The sequence below is a fragment of the Monopterus albus genome, unplaced genomic scaffold (assembly GCF_001952655.1).
Source record: "Monopterus albus unplaced genomic scaffold, M_albus_1.0 scaffold31.1, whole genome shotgun sequence".
NCBI lineage: Eukaryota > Metazoa > Chordata > Actinopteri > Synbranchiformes > Synbranchidae > Monopterus > Monopterus albus.
In genome coordinates this window covers 2,314,181-2,327,039 of record NW_018127911.1, presented here as the reverse complement: position 1 = coordinate 2,327,039, position 12,859 = coordinate 2,314,181, and the positions used below count along the sequence as shown (strand labels likewise).

The following is a 12,859-nucleotide window of genomic DNA, read 5'->3' as shown; positions in this document are numbered from 1 at the left end:
ATTTACAGTATTTGGAGTAAAAGAGATTTCCACAGCTTTTCAGGCGGCTTTGCTGCCAGGTTTCGGAGGGTTATGGATTAGAACCTATAGCCTATACTGTTTGTGAAAGAAAACTGGTGGCACTTATTGTGCTCACAGTCAAAAGACTATTCATTTCACCAAAAGAATTGTTCCACAACAAAACAGTTGTACTTCATGTATTGTTTGGGGAGGCCAACCTTATCGATGGCTGTAGCTACCACCCCTAGCTGACGGTAGAAAACTATCCAGTCAGCTGATTGATTAGTTTGGCAGTGCTGTCACACACCAGGGTTTGTCCAAACACTGATTGATTAACCGGTCATTGCTCAGCTTACTTTTTTTTTAGTGCATATAACTCACCTTTGTTTTTACATTCACTGGATATGTTGCCTTTTTATGTTCATTCTGCTTAGGCGCTCCAGAAAAACATTGTGCCTAAGCCTTTCTGTGATAGGGGAAATCCTCAACGCTATAAAATACATTATAAGTATGATTCCTGCAATCGACATTTGACTTAAAGTGGGTCCATTTAACTTTTGTGATTGACAGAACAGTTATAAGGATAAGTGGTAAAAAACAGTGAGTAAAAGTACACTCCTAAAGTCAACAAACTGACAGTGTAATATCTGAAAATTGCTATCATGAGCTACTGTTACTGAATATGCATTTTTATCATTTATGTCTTTAGCTTTTCATTTTTAAGGAGAAGGTACATAGTTTCTCTTTAAGTACAAGTTCACAAGTATTAGCAATAAAATGAGCAGAATGGCTCCTGTCAGCATTAGCTCATTTTTTTCTATATGGTATTTGATGTACTAAAATTTTAGGAGTAATGATTTATATACTGTAAGTTGTGGATATTTTAATTGATGCCAATGTAGCATATTTTATAAGTCGATCATATGTTTTATATGTAAACTATCCACCACTGGGTGCAAAATGAAAAGAAAGTCACTAAGCATCTAAAGCAAAATTAAATGACATATGTTTGTGACGACATTGTAAGACTGCTACAGTATGTAGGGGTATTTTTTTCCCTAGGTTTATGTAATGCTATTGAACTTTAGAGGTGTTAAACACGCATGATGTTTCATGCTGATCATGATGAGATTCAAGGGTGTAGCTGTATGAGCTGAGAGATGCAGACACACCAGCAGCCTGAGAAGCCAGTTCATTTCCAGTTTCAGCTGGTATGAAAATGCTCCACTAATTATGGAAAACTGAGCTTGTTCAGTTGCTGAAAAGCTGCAGATACTCTAGAACAATTTGCTCCTATTGAGCACCTAGGCTAATTAACGTCAGCATCACATTTAAAAGAAAAGTTTGTTTTTTAGTCCTCCAGGTACGTAGGCTACTTTGATGTACCACCTTAACTTCAGATGTATTTTGAGCAGCTGTAACATGAGTTTTACTGTTGCTGAAAGGATGGAGAAGTGTGAGGGAACTTGAGAGGTGCGTGGTACTGTATGTATCCTGTGGTTATGTATATTTAACATGTCACCTTCTAAAGACTGGCCTTCTGAGGCATAATGAGGGCAAGATAACAGCTATACACTATTTACTAAAATGAGTTCAGGCAAAATTATCACACTACTAATAAAACAAAACAAACATTAATTTGCCTAAATACACAGACCACGCACACACCTACACACATATATACTGTATATATAAACACAATCACACACACACTACATCTAACACACATCAGATGACATTTCATGCAGGCTTGCCTTCAGTCTGAGTTAGCATCTAATTTAGCTAACATGGAAACATGTCCACTATGTGAAAGGAGACTCTCTGACAGTGCTCACATAAAACTTTTAGCATTTACACAAAAACAATGTGACCACAGACATACGATTTTGAGAGCTGTGGGAGAAAAATTCTTTGCGAGTCACTTGGGGATATTTACCAAACCAGACACGTTTGTCTTCAGTTTACTAGAGTGGACCTGAACACCCAAAGGATCACCAGAGAGGTCATTAACACCAGTGACCTGTGTCCAGCTTATTGTTGCAGGATAATAGCTGGAACAAAATGGAACTGGGGAGCTGTAACAAAGACAGACAAAAATGTGAAATGGAGTCAGAACAGAAAAAGGCATTGCAGACGTAGGAGGGGAAATAGCTTGCAGCTTTAGGAGGGTTCACAGGGTCATTGTTTTAAAATTCCACTTCTTTTTGGAAAAGATGAGGTTATAGTTATTGCTGCTTAAACTATCGGAGAGGGTTTGCAAAATGGCTGCTGGCTTCAGAGTGTTTCTGCATGCTGCAAGCAGATAAGCCAGAAATCTGTCTCTGTGAATTATTAAGGTTAAAGTGAAGACTAGCTGTTGACTAGTTGGCAGTAACGAGAGGGAAGCTAAAAATTACCAAAGGCTGGACAGTATCTGCTCATCTCAGTATTTTATCCTCAAGATCTTTGTGTCCATATTTACTGCTGTAATATGTGTGGTCATCCGTGTGTATTAAACCTTTTGCCTATTTTAGAACAGAGTATTATGACTTAAAAAATGTTGTGGATTCACAACAAATGTGCAGTATCACAGGTAAAAACATGACGGCAAACCATTTCCACAGAAATCTCATGTTGAGTTCTTTGGCATTCATTCAACACATGAATGGTTTCAACCATTTGCAATTTTCAGAAATGCAAATTCAAGGTCAGCCTCCTCATTGCACAAATGGAATATCAAACAATTCCGAAACAAAATGGAGATAGAGATTTCAAATGCAGAGGGGTGACACTGACATGAGACTGGGCAAAAAAGTGTTCCCCATGAAACAAAGCTCTTAAAAAAGAGCAGGGCATGTAATTACAGGAGCGGGAAGCACACTGGAAATGTAGGGGTACCTCGGCACTGTCAATGGAAGGGGAATGAACAAGAAACGAGTGAAATATTGTGTGAAGATTATGAAGGGATCTGTGAGAGAGGGAGTGAAACCAGAGGAGGACAGTAAATTTGAGGTTGAAGAAGAAGGAAACTGTGAAAAGAGAGACCGAGGCAGAGCAGGTAAGGATGAGGCAAAGATGGAGGACTGGTTGGCAGAGGCTCCAGTCAAACCAGCTGTTTCCCTTAACACCCATGCTCAGCAGCAGACTAATAGGCAGAGTGAGTCAGTGGCTTCGTCTCCTGTCTCCCAGGCTGCCTGGAGGGGCTGTATTGATAATATCCCAGCCTGCAAGGCTCAATCCATCCCCTGGGGCGCTCCGCAGCAAGTGGATGAAGAGTCCCCGGACGGTCTTTTGGCTCCGCAGCTCTACATTGCAGCAGACGAAGAGATCTGAACACACTAGAAGGCAGGTACATGTACACACAGACACACACACACAAAAGTGCGCACAAACAGACACACTGCCCGAACGCCTTCCCCACACCTCATTTATTCTCATTGTGAGTCTCCCCTCTCACACTCACTGCAGAGTGAGAGGGCAGAGAGCAGTGATCACAGAGAAGGCAAAGAGATGTACGAGGGAAGAGATTGAGAGTTGGGGAAAAAAAGAGGTGAGAGAGTGACAGCCTACGTCGAAGATCGTCCTTCTCTCTTCTGTCCCATCAGAAGTGCTAATACAGCCAGTGGAGGTGCAGACCACCGCTCACACCTGCCTGCTGCTTTCCATCTTGTTAGGGGCCAGATGGGAGAGAAAGTGACTTCTGCTGTACTTCCACCACAGGGCTTGTTCCCTCACATTAATACCTTTACTGCTCGGCTCCATTTGTTACACACACTCAAGACACACACTCAGGGGGAGCCTGGGGCTGTGAATGATGGCCATATGCAGAACTGTGCTCATCTATAACCCCCTGTGGCTGGAACAAAGTGTAGGAGACTCCTTGAGTGTTGAAACCAAGGTTAACATTTGGAAGTGGTGCAGTGTAGCCTGATTCAGTGGCTCTGCATACAGGTATGCCCAGCCAGGGTGGACGGGTCCATAAAGCTTAGTGAAGTAGATCTATAGGTAGAAGGTCACTGGTTTAAATTTATATGTGCCTCTGTATAAATGTGTGTGTGTCTTTCTATGGTTGTGTGAACACATTTTCTCTAAATCATCCTTGTGAGAACATATTGGCAATGTGAGGACATTTTGGATGGTCCTCACACCTTTATACCAGTGTGTGGGGGTTGATACTTGCTTTCTGGGCTAAAGATTAAGTTATGATGCCTGATGTTAAGGAATGCATTATGTTGATGAGCATCCTAATAACAACAGTGTGCATGTACTGTATGTAAAACTCTGGTGGGGAAGGTGAATGAGTAACTCGCTTCCCTCTTCAAGCAACCACCCGTGAGAAGTCATGTGACCCCTATGCCGCCAACAGCATCCAGTGGTCAACGCACAGCTCCCAGGTGTGAAACTGTGTTAATATGTGAATGTGAAACAAAGCAGAGCTGCAAATACATGCATACTCAGCACAGCTATCCCCCTGATAAACAGAGTAAAAAAAGATGTGGGGCATCAAAGCAGAAAACACAGGAGGACTCGCACTCGGGCACAGCAAATCAACTTTGGCTTACTGTTAAAATCCAAACAGGGCAAACCAAGGGTAGGCAGGCTAAATACACAGTGAGAGGTGTTGAAACCATTTCACTCACATACTGAAGATCCAACAAACTCAAATATTGAAAAACATGTTTAACTGATTATCAAAAACACATTTAATTAACCAGTGAGTATTTGCCCTTTTTACTTGAACAATTAATTTATTATGAAAGTTGTGTTTTTATTTGACTATCAAATTGATTAATGATTTTATCACTAGTCCAACAGCACAGCTCTTATTTTATTTAAGCTCTGTCCCTTAATAACATTATGAATATACTGTAGTTGAAATCAACTGTGGCCACTATGTGAATAAACAATTTTGTTATTTTAGTAATTTGAAATTTCTGCTCATTAGTAAAATATATGAAATTAAAGACTGTGCTTGGGAAAAGCAAATGTGCTGCAGAGTAACAGAAATACATGTACAGTAAATAAGCTGAATGAGCTGCTTTGACAGGCTGAGTGAACACCATCCAGGCTCCTTGGTGTGCATGTGTTTAGCTGTTGGTTTATGTCAGTGACTGGCAGGACGCTTGCTGAGTGAGAAGATGTTGTAAACAGGGCAGCAGAGATCATGTATTACCGCGGGTGTTGCTGAATGTTGCTGAATGTGTGCCTTTGATAATATGCATCAAACACGCGAATGTCAGAACACAGAGGCAGGTCTGAGGCTCAAAAAACTAATAAAACAGCAGTGACCATACAGGAACATGCTCTACACACACATAGAACACTGCACATTACCATTACACACAGTGGACAGGATAGATCCATAATCCACACACACAGACTCTTCCATACACAGGCAAAATTTGTCTGATAAGAAAGGTCACTTTTGTCATTTTAAAGCACTACAGGCTCCACTCTTAAAGCTTCGCTAGAAAGGAAAAAGAGGGCAGCTATGCCTCTGGACACCGCACTCAGGCAGTCATAATTACAGAACAAATCACACTGCTCTTTTCCCTCCATGTCATTTGAAATGGTGGATTGAGCAAAAAAAAAAGAACAGATTTTTGAAGCCTGGCCATCTCTGTTTTGCAAGGGTGTGTGTGGATGTGTGTTTCCTTATCTCATCTGAACCATTCACCCCTCACACAGCTCCCATTTGGCTTTTTACTCTTTCAGCTAGAGAGACCAGCTTAGGGCCCTGAAACTGGGTTTTCCCTGCAAAGCTGCCTGGCCCATGCACAGGGACGGGAGAAAGGGATAGAGTAACGAATAGAAGGGCCAGGACAGAATAGTGTGGCCCCACTGCTGGGGGAAATATTTTTGGACAGTGCACCTGGCTCATTGCACCAGACTGTCAGCCTCTGCTCTTGTCTGGTTGTGGAGGCCGGAGAACCTCAAGGTCATGCCCTGCACCTCTTCTGCTGACAGAAAGAGGCAGGGAGAGGAGAGAGAAGCGGGATGGAGGGGTGGAGAGGTCACAGGAATCAGAACGCCACACTGCCATTACTCGTCTAAATAAAACTGACTCCATTCTTCTCCTGTGTACACACACCCATGCAGGGCAGCTTTCAGGTCAAGATAGAACAAGAAAGGGCTGCTGGGTACACACTCTCATTTCTGAGGCAAGTGACGGGTCAGGAGTGTCACCTGTCCACAGGGGTCTCTGCTGTGAAATGTGATATCACCCCAAGGTTGACCCAGATAGCTTCAAAGCTGCTCAAGTAATGCTTATCAGAGCTCCACAGCACTTAGAGCAAATTCAGTGTTGTGTAATTAGTGCCACTTGATTTTGCCAATTTGTTTCATAGCTCCTACTTCCATTGATACTATCTCGGTTAATTGTTTAAAAAAAGAACGCAGTGAAAATGAAAGCAAAGATTAAATTTGACTTTATACAGTAGAATATTGTACCTGGTGCTGTATGTGTTGGATATTTGGATCATTCTTTGTCACATAGCCAATCAACAATACATCAAGTCTTAGATTAATCTTTAATTAGTATGTTAATAATGTCAATGTCCTGGTGGCTAAATGGTTAAGACAACTATGATATAACTACAGTCACTCTAGCCAGGCACCTTTGTTGTATATCTAGTACCTGTCCCTCTGGCTGCCCTTGTTTCTTGTCTATCAACACTGTCAGGAGTCCATTGATAGCAATGGACCCCCCCCTTTCCCAAACAAGACAAAAATAGAAATAAGAAAAATGTAGTTTTAGTTTGTTTTTTGCTGGTCCTTTCAGAAATGCATTCCCGTTTTCTGTCTCTCTCGCTGTAATTTTCTACTTCATATCAAGACTTATTATTCAGTTTCACAAGATAGTTTCATGGTGGATTGCTCTCTGCCATTATAAAAACAGTCCGCTGTGTAAAAAGAGAGATTGTGGACCACTGACTTCCAATTAGCAAAACTAACAAACAGCTGAAACAGGTTTGCTTAAAACATTTTATTGCTGTGTAAAATTAAAAATACCTTGTAACGCCAATGAAAAGTTGTCTTAAATAACAAATAAAATCAGGCAAAATAAAAATATTTGGCATTGTGTTCATTCACTTAATGCTCAGTGTATAGGGAGAATTCAATTGGAGCAGATTTAGCACAGCTTTGCTGTTATACATCTTAGTCAAAATTGGTGTTAGAAAAATGTACAGGGTACTGTATTTATCTGTCTGCTGACTAAATACCATCTTTAAAAGTTTAGTCTATGTATCATCCCATGGGGTAGTGCAGAGAGCCAAGTAAACTACTAAATATACCACACTGCATTTCTCCCTATAAACATTTAATACTGTATTAAAATGAGGTCCTACAGTAGTTTTATGACATTAACTTCAAATAAAACCAAATGAACACGTGAAGTCGACGTGCGTATTATTGGCACATCCAAAATATTCCTGGCACTTACACCTACAGTGCGGTGAGGAACAAAAGCTGTAGCTGCTCATCTCAAGGTAAATCACTGCTTTTACAGTACAGGACATACTGTATGGCCTGATTTGAGTGATTCAATGCGCTGCACAATCTCTTACTGATGCAACATATCCTCATTAACCTTAATATGTTCATACCAGAGATAAATCTAAACGTGATGGGTCTTCATCCAAGAGCTGCTGATATAAAGACACAATAATTAATGACAACACAAAACTTCAAGTATATTCAGCTCCTCTGTCTAACCACTACATCTGGGTGAGGGGATCAAACCTAGGCATGCAAACACTACTGTAATGTGCACCCACTTTCTGTTTCTTGACAAACTGCAAAGTGCATATATTAGAAAGTGGGTGCTCTCTGAGACTTAAGTTTGGCTCTTCGCACTGTGGCATCAAAATCAGCTCATTCCCTAAGAGGCAAAGAGGCTCGGCTTTACTACACCGACATTCTAAACATTGTGTCGCTTAATAGTACTGCACTAAACATCACACAGGTAAAACATGAAGCATTAGCATTCAAAAGTTAAACATTCTGGGTTTGCTGGGCACCACATTTATACTGTTATTCTCAACTGCAAAAGTTAAAACAAAGTGACAAAGCGTTTATAAACAGAAATCGTCTAGTATAAGTTATGAAATAAATTAAATTCAAAATATAGAAATAGAACAACTGATTGCAGCCAACAAAAATAAGCTTTTTGTAGTTTTTAACATCCACTTTCTCAAACAAGGGGTAGCTTTGTTGATATCATTCCATATGTGCATTCTGCATTAGCATTCACTGCATTCATGGAATACCTTACAAAATAAATAAGTACATAAATAAATAATCATTGCATTGTTTAGTATTTATTATTCTTTCCTTTTACAGTACTGACTTGTACTGTAACTGTACAGTGAGTAGGTATTATACAGCAGTTACAGTGAGAAAAGAGGGTTAGCCCATTGTCTGGCGTTACTAGAGCTAAAAGGAGGGATCCAGGGTTCGCTGGTCTGAGCAGGGCCAAACAAAATTAAACTGAACAAGGCCCTTTAGCAATCCCATATCGGACAGCCTTTCCCTGTCGATCTTCAGCAAGGCGATTTGACCACGAGTGAGGCTCTGTCCAGTGTTAAGAGCTGCCCCGAAATCACATCCATATCTGGATTGCTGAGATCAGAGTTTGGCTGAGTGAGAGTCAGGGGAGGGAGGTTGAGGTCAAAACTCGGGGTTTCCATGGTGACCTCAGAAGTGGCCCATCCTGGTGGTGAAAAGGCTGCGGGAGCTTGGCATGGCCGAGGAAATGCGGCCAAAGCTGGACGGAGGCTCCTTCATGATGAACTGGGAGGTCACTGGCAGCAGATACCTGGACAGACAGACAAGAACAAGGCACAGATGATTAGGGGAAGGATGGGCATAATGAGATTTATTTAGAGGTCAGGGCACAATAGTGCTCAGCACCATGACCACACATCACCCAGTTTTCATATATTGATGCTACCACACATGGCCGTCTCCATTTGCACATTTCAACTTCAGTTATGGCTTGATGATTTTAAAACATTATGACTTTACCCTTCCCTTGGGAAATGAGAATAGAGAAAGGGAGAACACTTTCAAAATTTGAGGCTTATGATTTTCATCATCAATTAATCATTTTTTCTATAAAATGATGTAAAAAAAGCCTGTTCTAATTCCCCAAGGCCAAATGTCTTGTTTCGTCTGACCAACAGCCCAGAAAACATATACATACATATATATATATATGTGTGTGTGTGTGTATGAGAAGCTGGAAACAGCAAATGTTTGGCATTTTGCTTAAAAATTACTATCGCGATTAATCAGTTATCACAATAGTCCTTAATTCATCTTCTGTCGATAGACTTATTAATTGCAGCTAATTTTGTGTAGCGTGCCAAGTCTAAAATGCCATATACCATGGGTTATAGTCCTGTTTAATTAGGTTATATGCAGTACTTATCTATCTGCTATATCTAATAAATTATGGGCATTATACCGAAAGAAGCAGATCTTTTTATAGAATAATTTTCAACTTTGATACTCTTGGTATCATGAACAGAAAATCCTCACCTATCGTTCCGAGGCATAGACGTCAGTACCTTTCTAAGACTTTTCTATGACACCTTCCACCGAGACAGAGCAGTGAGGCAGCTCCTGCTAACAGCGTTCCAGTACCTGAGAATGAGACCAGCGTCAGGTTGAGATAAGAGTCAGGAGGGCCTGAACCCTGCTCCCATCTTCCTTAGTTACTGGAAATGAGTCAGATATGGTTGTCAGAGCAATGTCAGATGAGATGATCAAATCCTGGACAAGGTTAACTATAGATTATGCAAATGATTCGGTACTGTTCAGAAGACATGAGACCAGGGTAGTTTGAATTCCTCCAGAAAAATCGGTTAGGAGAATGACTCACATTTATGGGCTTTTGTGGCACACTTGTCATTTTATGAGATTACACATGATGTAACCGTACTGCCACATCCACCGCAAGGATCTTTAGCTAATAAACTACATCTAACACTCGTTTAGTTTGACGAGTACAATGGGCAAAAGAATCAGTCCCTGTGGAAGTATTTTAAGATGTGACAATATAATCAAAAGAGAGCCACTGGGGCTGAGGATTACAGAGTGAAGAAATAATTTCTTTTAAGCTGCTGCGGAGACAGCACATTTTTTCCTCTGACAGTGTCTTTCCTTGCGAAATGGCTCTTGAACAAATTAGAGGAACAGCTTCTAATGGTGGGTGGTTGGGGGGGTGGTTGGGAAGGATTCAAATTAACTTCATTTAGTCCAACAAAAGTGTCCTTGAAACAGCTTCAAGTGGGCCGCAGGTATCCCTCCAGCGCATCTTCTTCATCTGTGAATGGACTCTGTGAACAAGGGCTCAGTCCAGCACTTTGTCTTAAACTCCCCTACTTAAACCCCAGAGAGGAGGGCAGGCTATGCTTTGCTTTCAGCCTTTCACATTTGCTTCAGTAGGTAAATTGCTCAAAGTGCCATTTTAGAAGTGGCATTTAGTGATTTCAGACCATGATTCGGTGTCACCCTCAGATTAATTTCTGTTTTGTTTCTTGTGCTTCTCTTCTCCTATTCAGCAACTTATATTCCATCAAGCCTCTTCTCTGAGGTTCAAGGTACTGTGGATCCGTTGTGACTTTGTTCATGGATTGATAGTATGATTTCTCCCTTCTTTCTTCCATTCCATTAGGTGTTCACTGAAAACCAGAGCCCAGACAAGGAAGTGGCAGCCCAAAAATAAATAAATCAATCAAATATTGAACATTCTTTGGGGGCAGGTGAATGTTCTTCATAGCTCCTCTGCTATTCACTTTGAGAATATTCTACTCGTAGAAAAAAATCGTGGTAGTGGGCAGAACGGGGGGGGGTCCTCATGTCCAAGCATTCACTGTCTCTGCAGGCTATTTTTAATTGCACCCTCATTCAGCATCTTCCATATTCATCCTCCTTTTGTTGACCAACGTTTTGGCAACAACATGCATGCTTGAAAGTCAAAGGGAGGCTTTTTCGTGTACTTCTGTAATCGATCAGGGAGATTGCTCTCCTGCTTTGTTCATTCGTGCAAAGCCACAGTCTTACCTACTCCTACTTGACAGCCTTCCATGCCACTACTAATTCCTCCATCGAGATGCAGCTGCCACAGCAAATTAAAAGGAGCGCAGGCAAAACCAAATTCAGTAAGCAAGGATGGAGGAGAAGGCTGTGTCAGCTATCATGGCAATCATAAACCAAGAAGTACAAAGAGGCTTGAAGGTTATCTGCAGCCCGCATTCAGCTCAACACCCCAATTAACCCTAATTACTGCCACACTTTTCAGACAGATAAAAGTTAATAGAATTGGAAACTTTTGCCATTGTGGGGGGAAATTGTCATTGGGTAGTGACAGTAATTCTAGGCTTAAGAAGAAAGTCATTAGTGGAGCTATTTGGCTACTTCCTCTCATCTGCTCACACAAACTGAAAGACTTTTCTAAGACCCATGAGGCTGTTGAGTTGACACACCTGATCGCGGCGCTACACACAAGAAGGATACTTGAACGAGAGCGGGCAGGTGTGGTCAATAATGGAGACCCCCACTAACAGACCCACTTTGATGCATGCCAAACTGGCAAGAGCTGTGCAAGTGTGTGGGTGTGGACTGTACATGCGTAAGAACTAGTGTGGAGATGCTGAATTAAACAGAGCCAAATTTTCCTGCTAATAAGACCTGATTTCAGTGTGTGAAATTGTTTAAGTAGCCAGACTGTAGGGTTCTACCAAAATTAGGCTTCTATCTATTGAATCTATGGAGCTGGAAAGGCTAAATGGAAATGTCATTTCAGCAAAATATCTTGAGAAATGTCATACAGTGTATACAGGTGCCAGTAATGTTCTTAATCATGATTAATCCATAGCTGCTGGATTAGTATACTTACAAATTTCATAGTTTTTGAATGAGGATTTTAGATTTTGTCCCCCATCACTTACACTGGTGTTAGGAAGGGATCCCTTCACAGCTCGTATGATGAATGGGAAAACGGTTTCTGTGTTTATCCAGTATGGGCATTAGAGTACTGTTTTGAGACAGATGAAAAAGTGTGAACTTATCCTTTAAATTTACATGATTTGAACACAGCTCAGGAGAATCTGTTTGAGCTCAATAGTTAGCTGAGTGTGAGTTACTGAGGAGATGAAAGTTGTGTAACAGTCACATGACATGCATGCATACACACACACATTCATATACATACAAACTACCCTCTCATATAAAGCTTAGCCATCAATGACAAAATAATCCAAATTGCTACTTGGCTATCACAAGTGGTGACGGGTTGCGGGTGGGTCCTGCATGCCTGATGGAGGGATATGAAACTGTTGTGGAACTGCAAACCACACGATGCAAGCCAAGCCATTTTCTGTCTTCTTCTGACAAGAAGTTAGGTTGATCAGGGTGCTGATGCGGTGCAGGTGTGGCGCTCGGTGCCTGCTGAAGCCATTTGTTCTGAAAATGCACTCAGGTTAAGATGCTCTTGATAGAAGCATGTTGTGAAAAGCATAGTTTAGCATGTGGCAGCAGGGTGATGAACAGCAAGCTGGTTGTGTTGTTGACAGACAGTGTTCCAAACAGTCCTAATATGATTCCGTCTCCCATCTCCTTGTTTTTTAATAGAATGTTTATAGGTTTGGGCTTCAAATAATCAGAGACGTATCTCATGGCATTTAGGTCAATCCAAATACAGTATCGCTTTATTTGAATGCTGGTGAGAGAAAGGAGAGGCAACCACAGTGACCACTATTGGGCAAGTGGGACAACGCCTTTATTACAGTAGTGAGGTGCTAGGAGCATCAAAGAACAGTGAATAGGGACGGTGTTCGGATCTGGGGGGGGGGGGGGGGGGGGGGGAAAAAAA

The 12,859-nt window shown here is 41.3% G+C and overlaps 1 protein-coding gene across 10 annotated transcripts in view; it reads right to left on the bottom strand.

Moving 5' to 3' along the window:
- Nucleotides 1-6,957: 6,957 nt before the first annotated feature.
- ttll7 (tubulin tyrosine ligase-like family, member 7) overlaps nt 6,958-12,859 on the bottom strand; it is a 68,265-nt gene continuing 62,363 nt past the window's right edge. For 9 of the 10 annotated variants that reach the window (XM_020596682.1, XM_020596676.1, XM_020596680.1 and 6 more), the window contains one exon: nt 6,958-8,797. In XM_020596682.1, the coding sequence (XP_020452338.1) occupies nt 8,677-8,797 (121 nt within the window). In that variant the 3' untranslated portion in view covers nt 6,958-8,676. Of the gene's footprint in view, nt 8,798-9,522; nt 9,628-12,859 lie in introns of all 10 variants that reach the window. The other variant, XM_020596683.1, reaches the window with a different exon arrangement.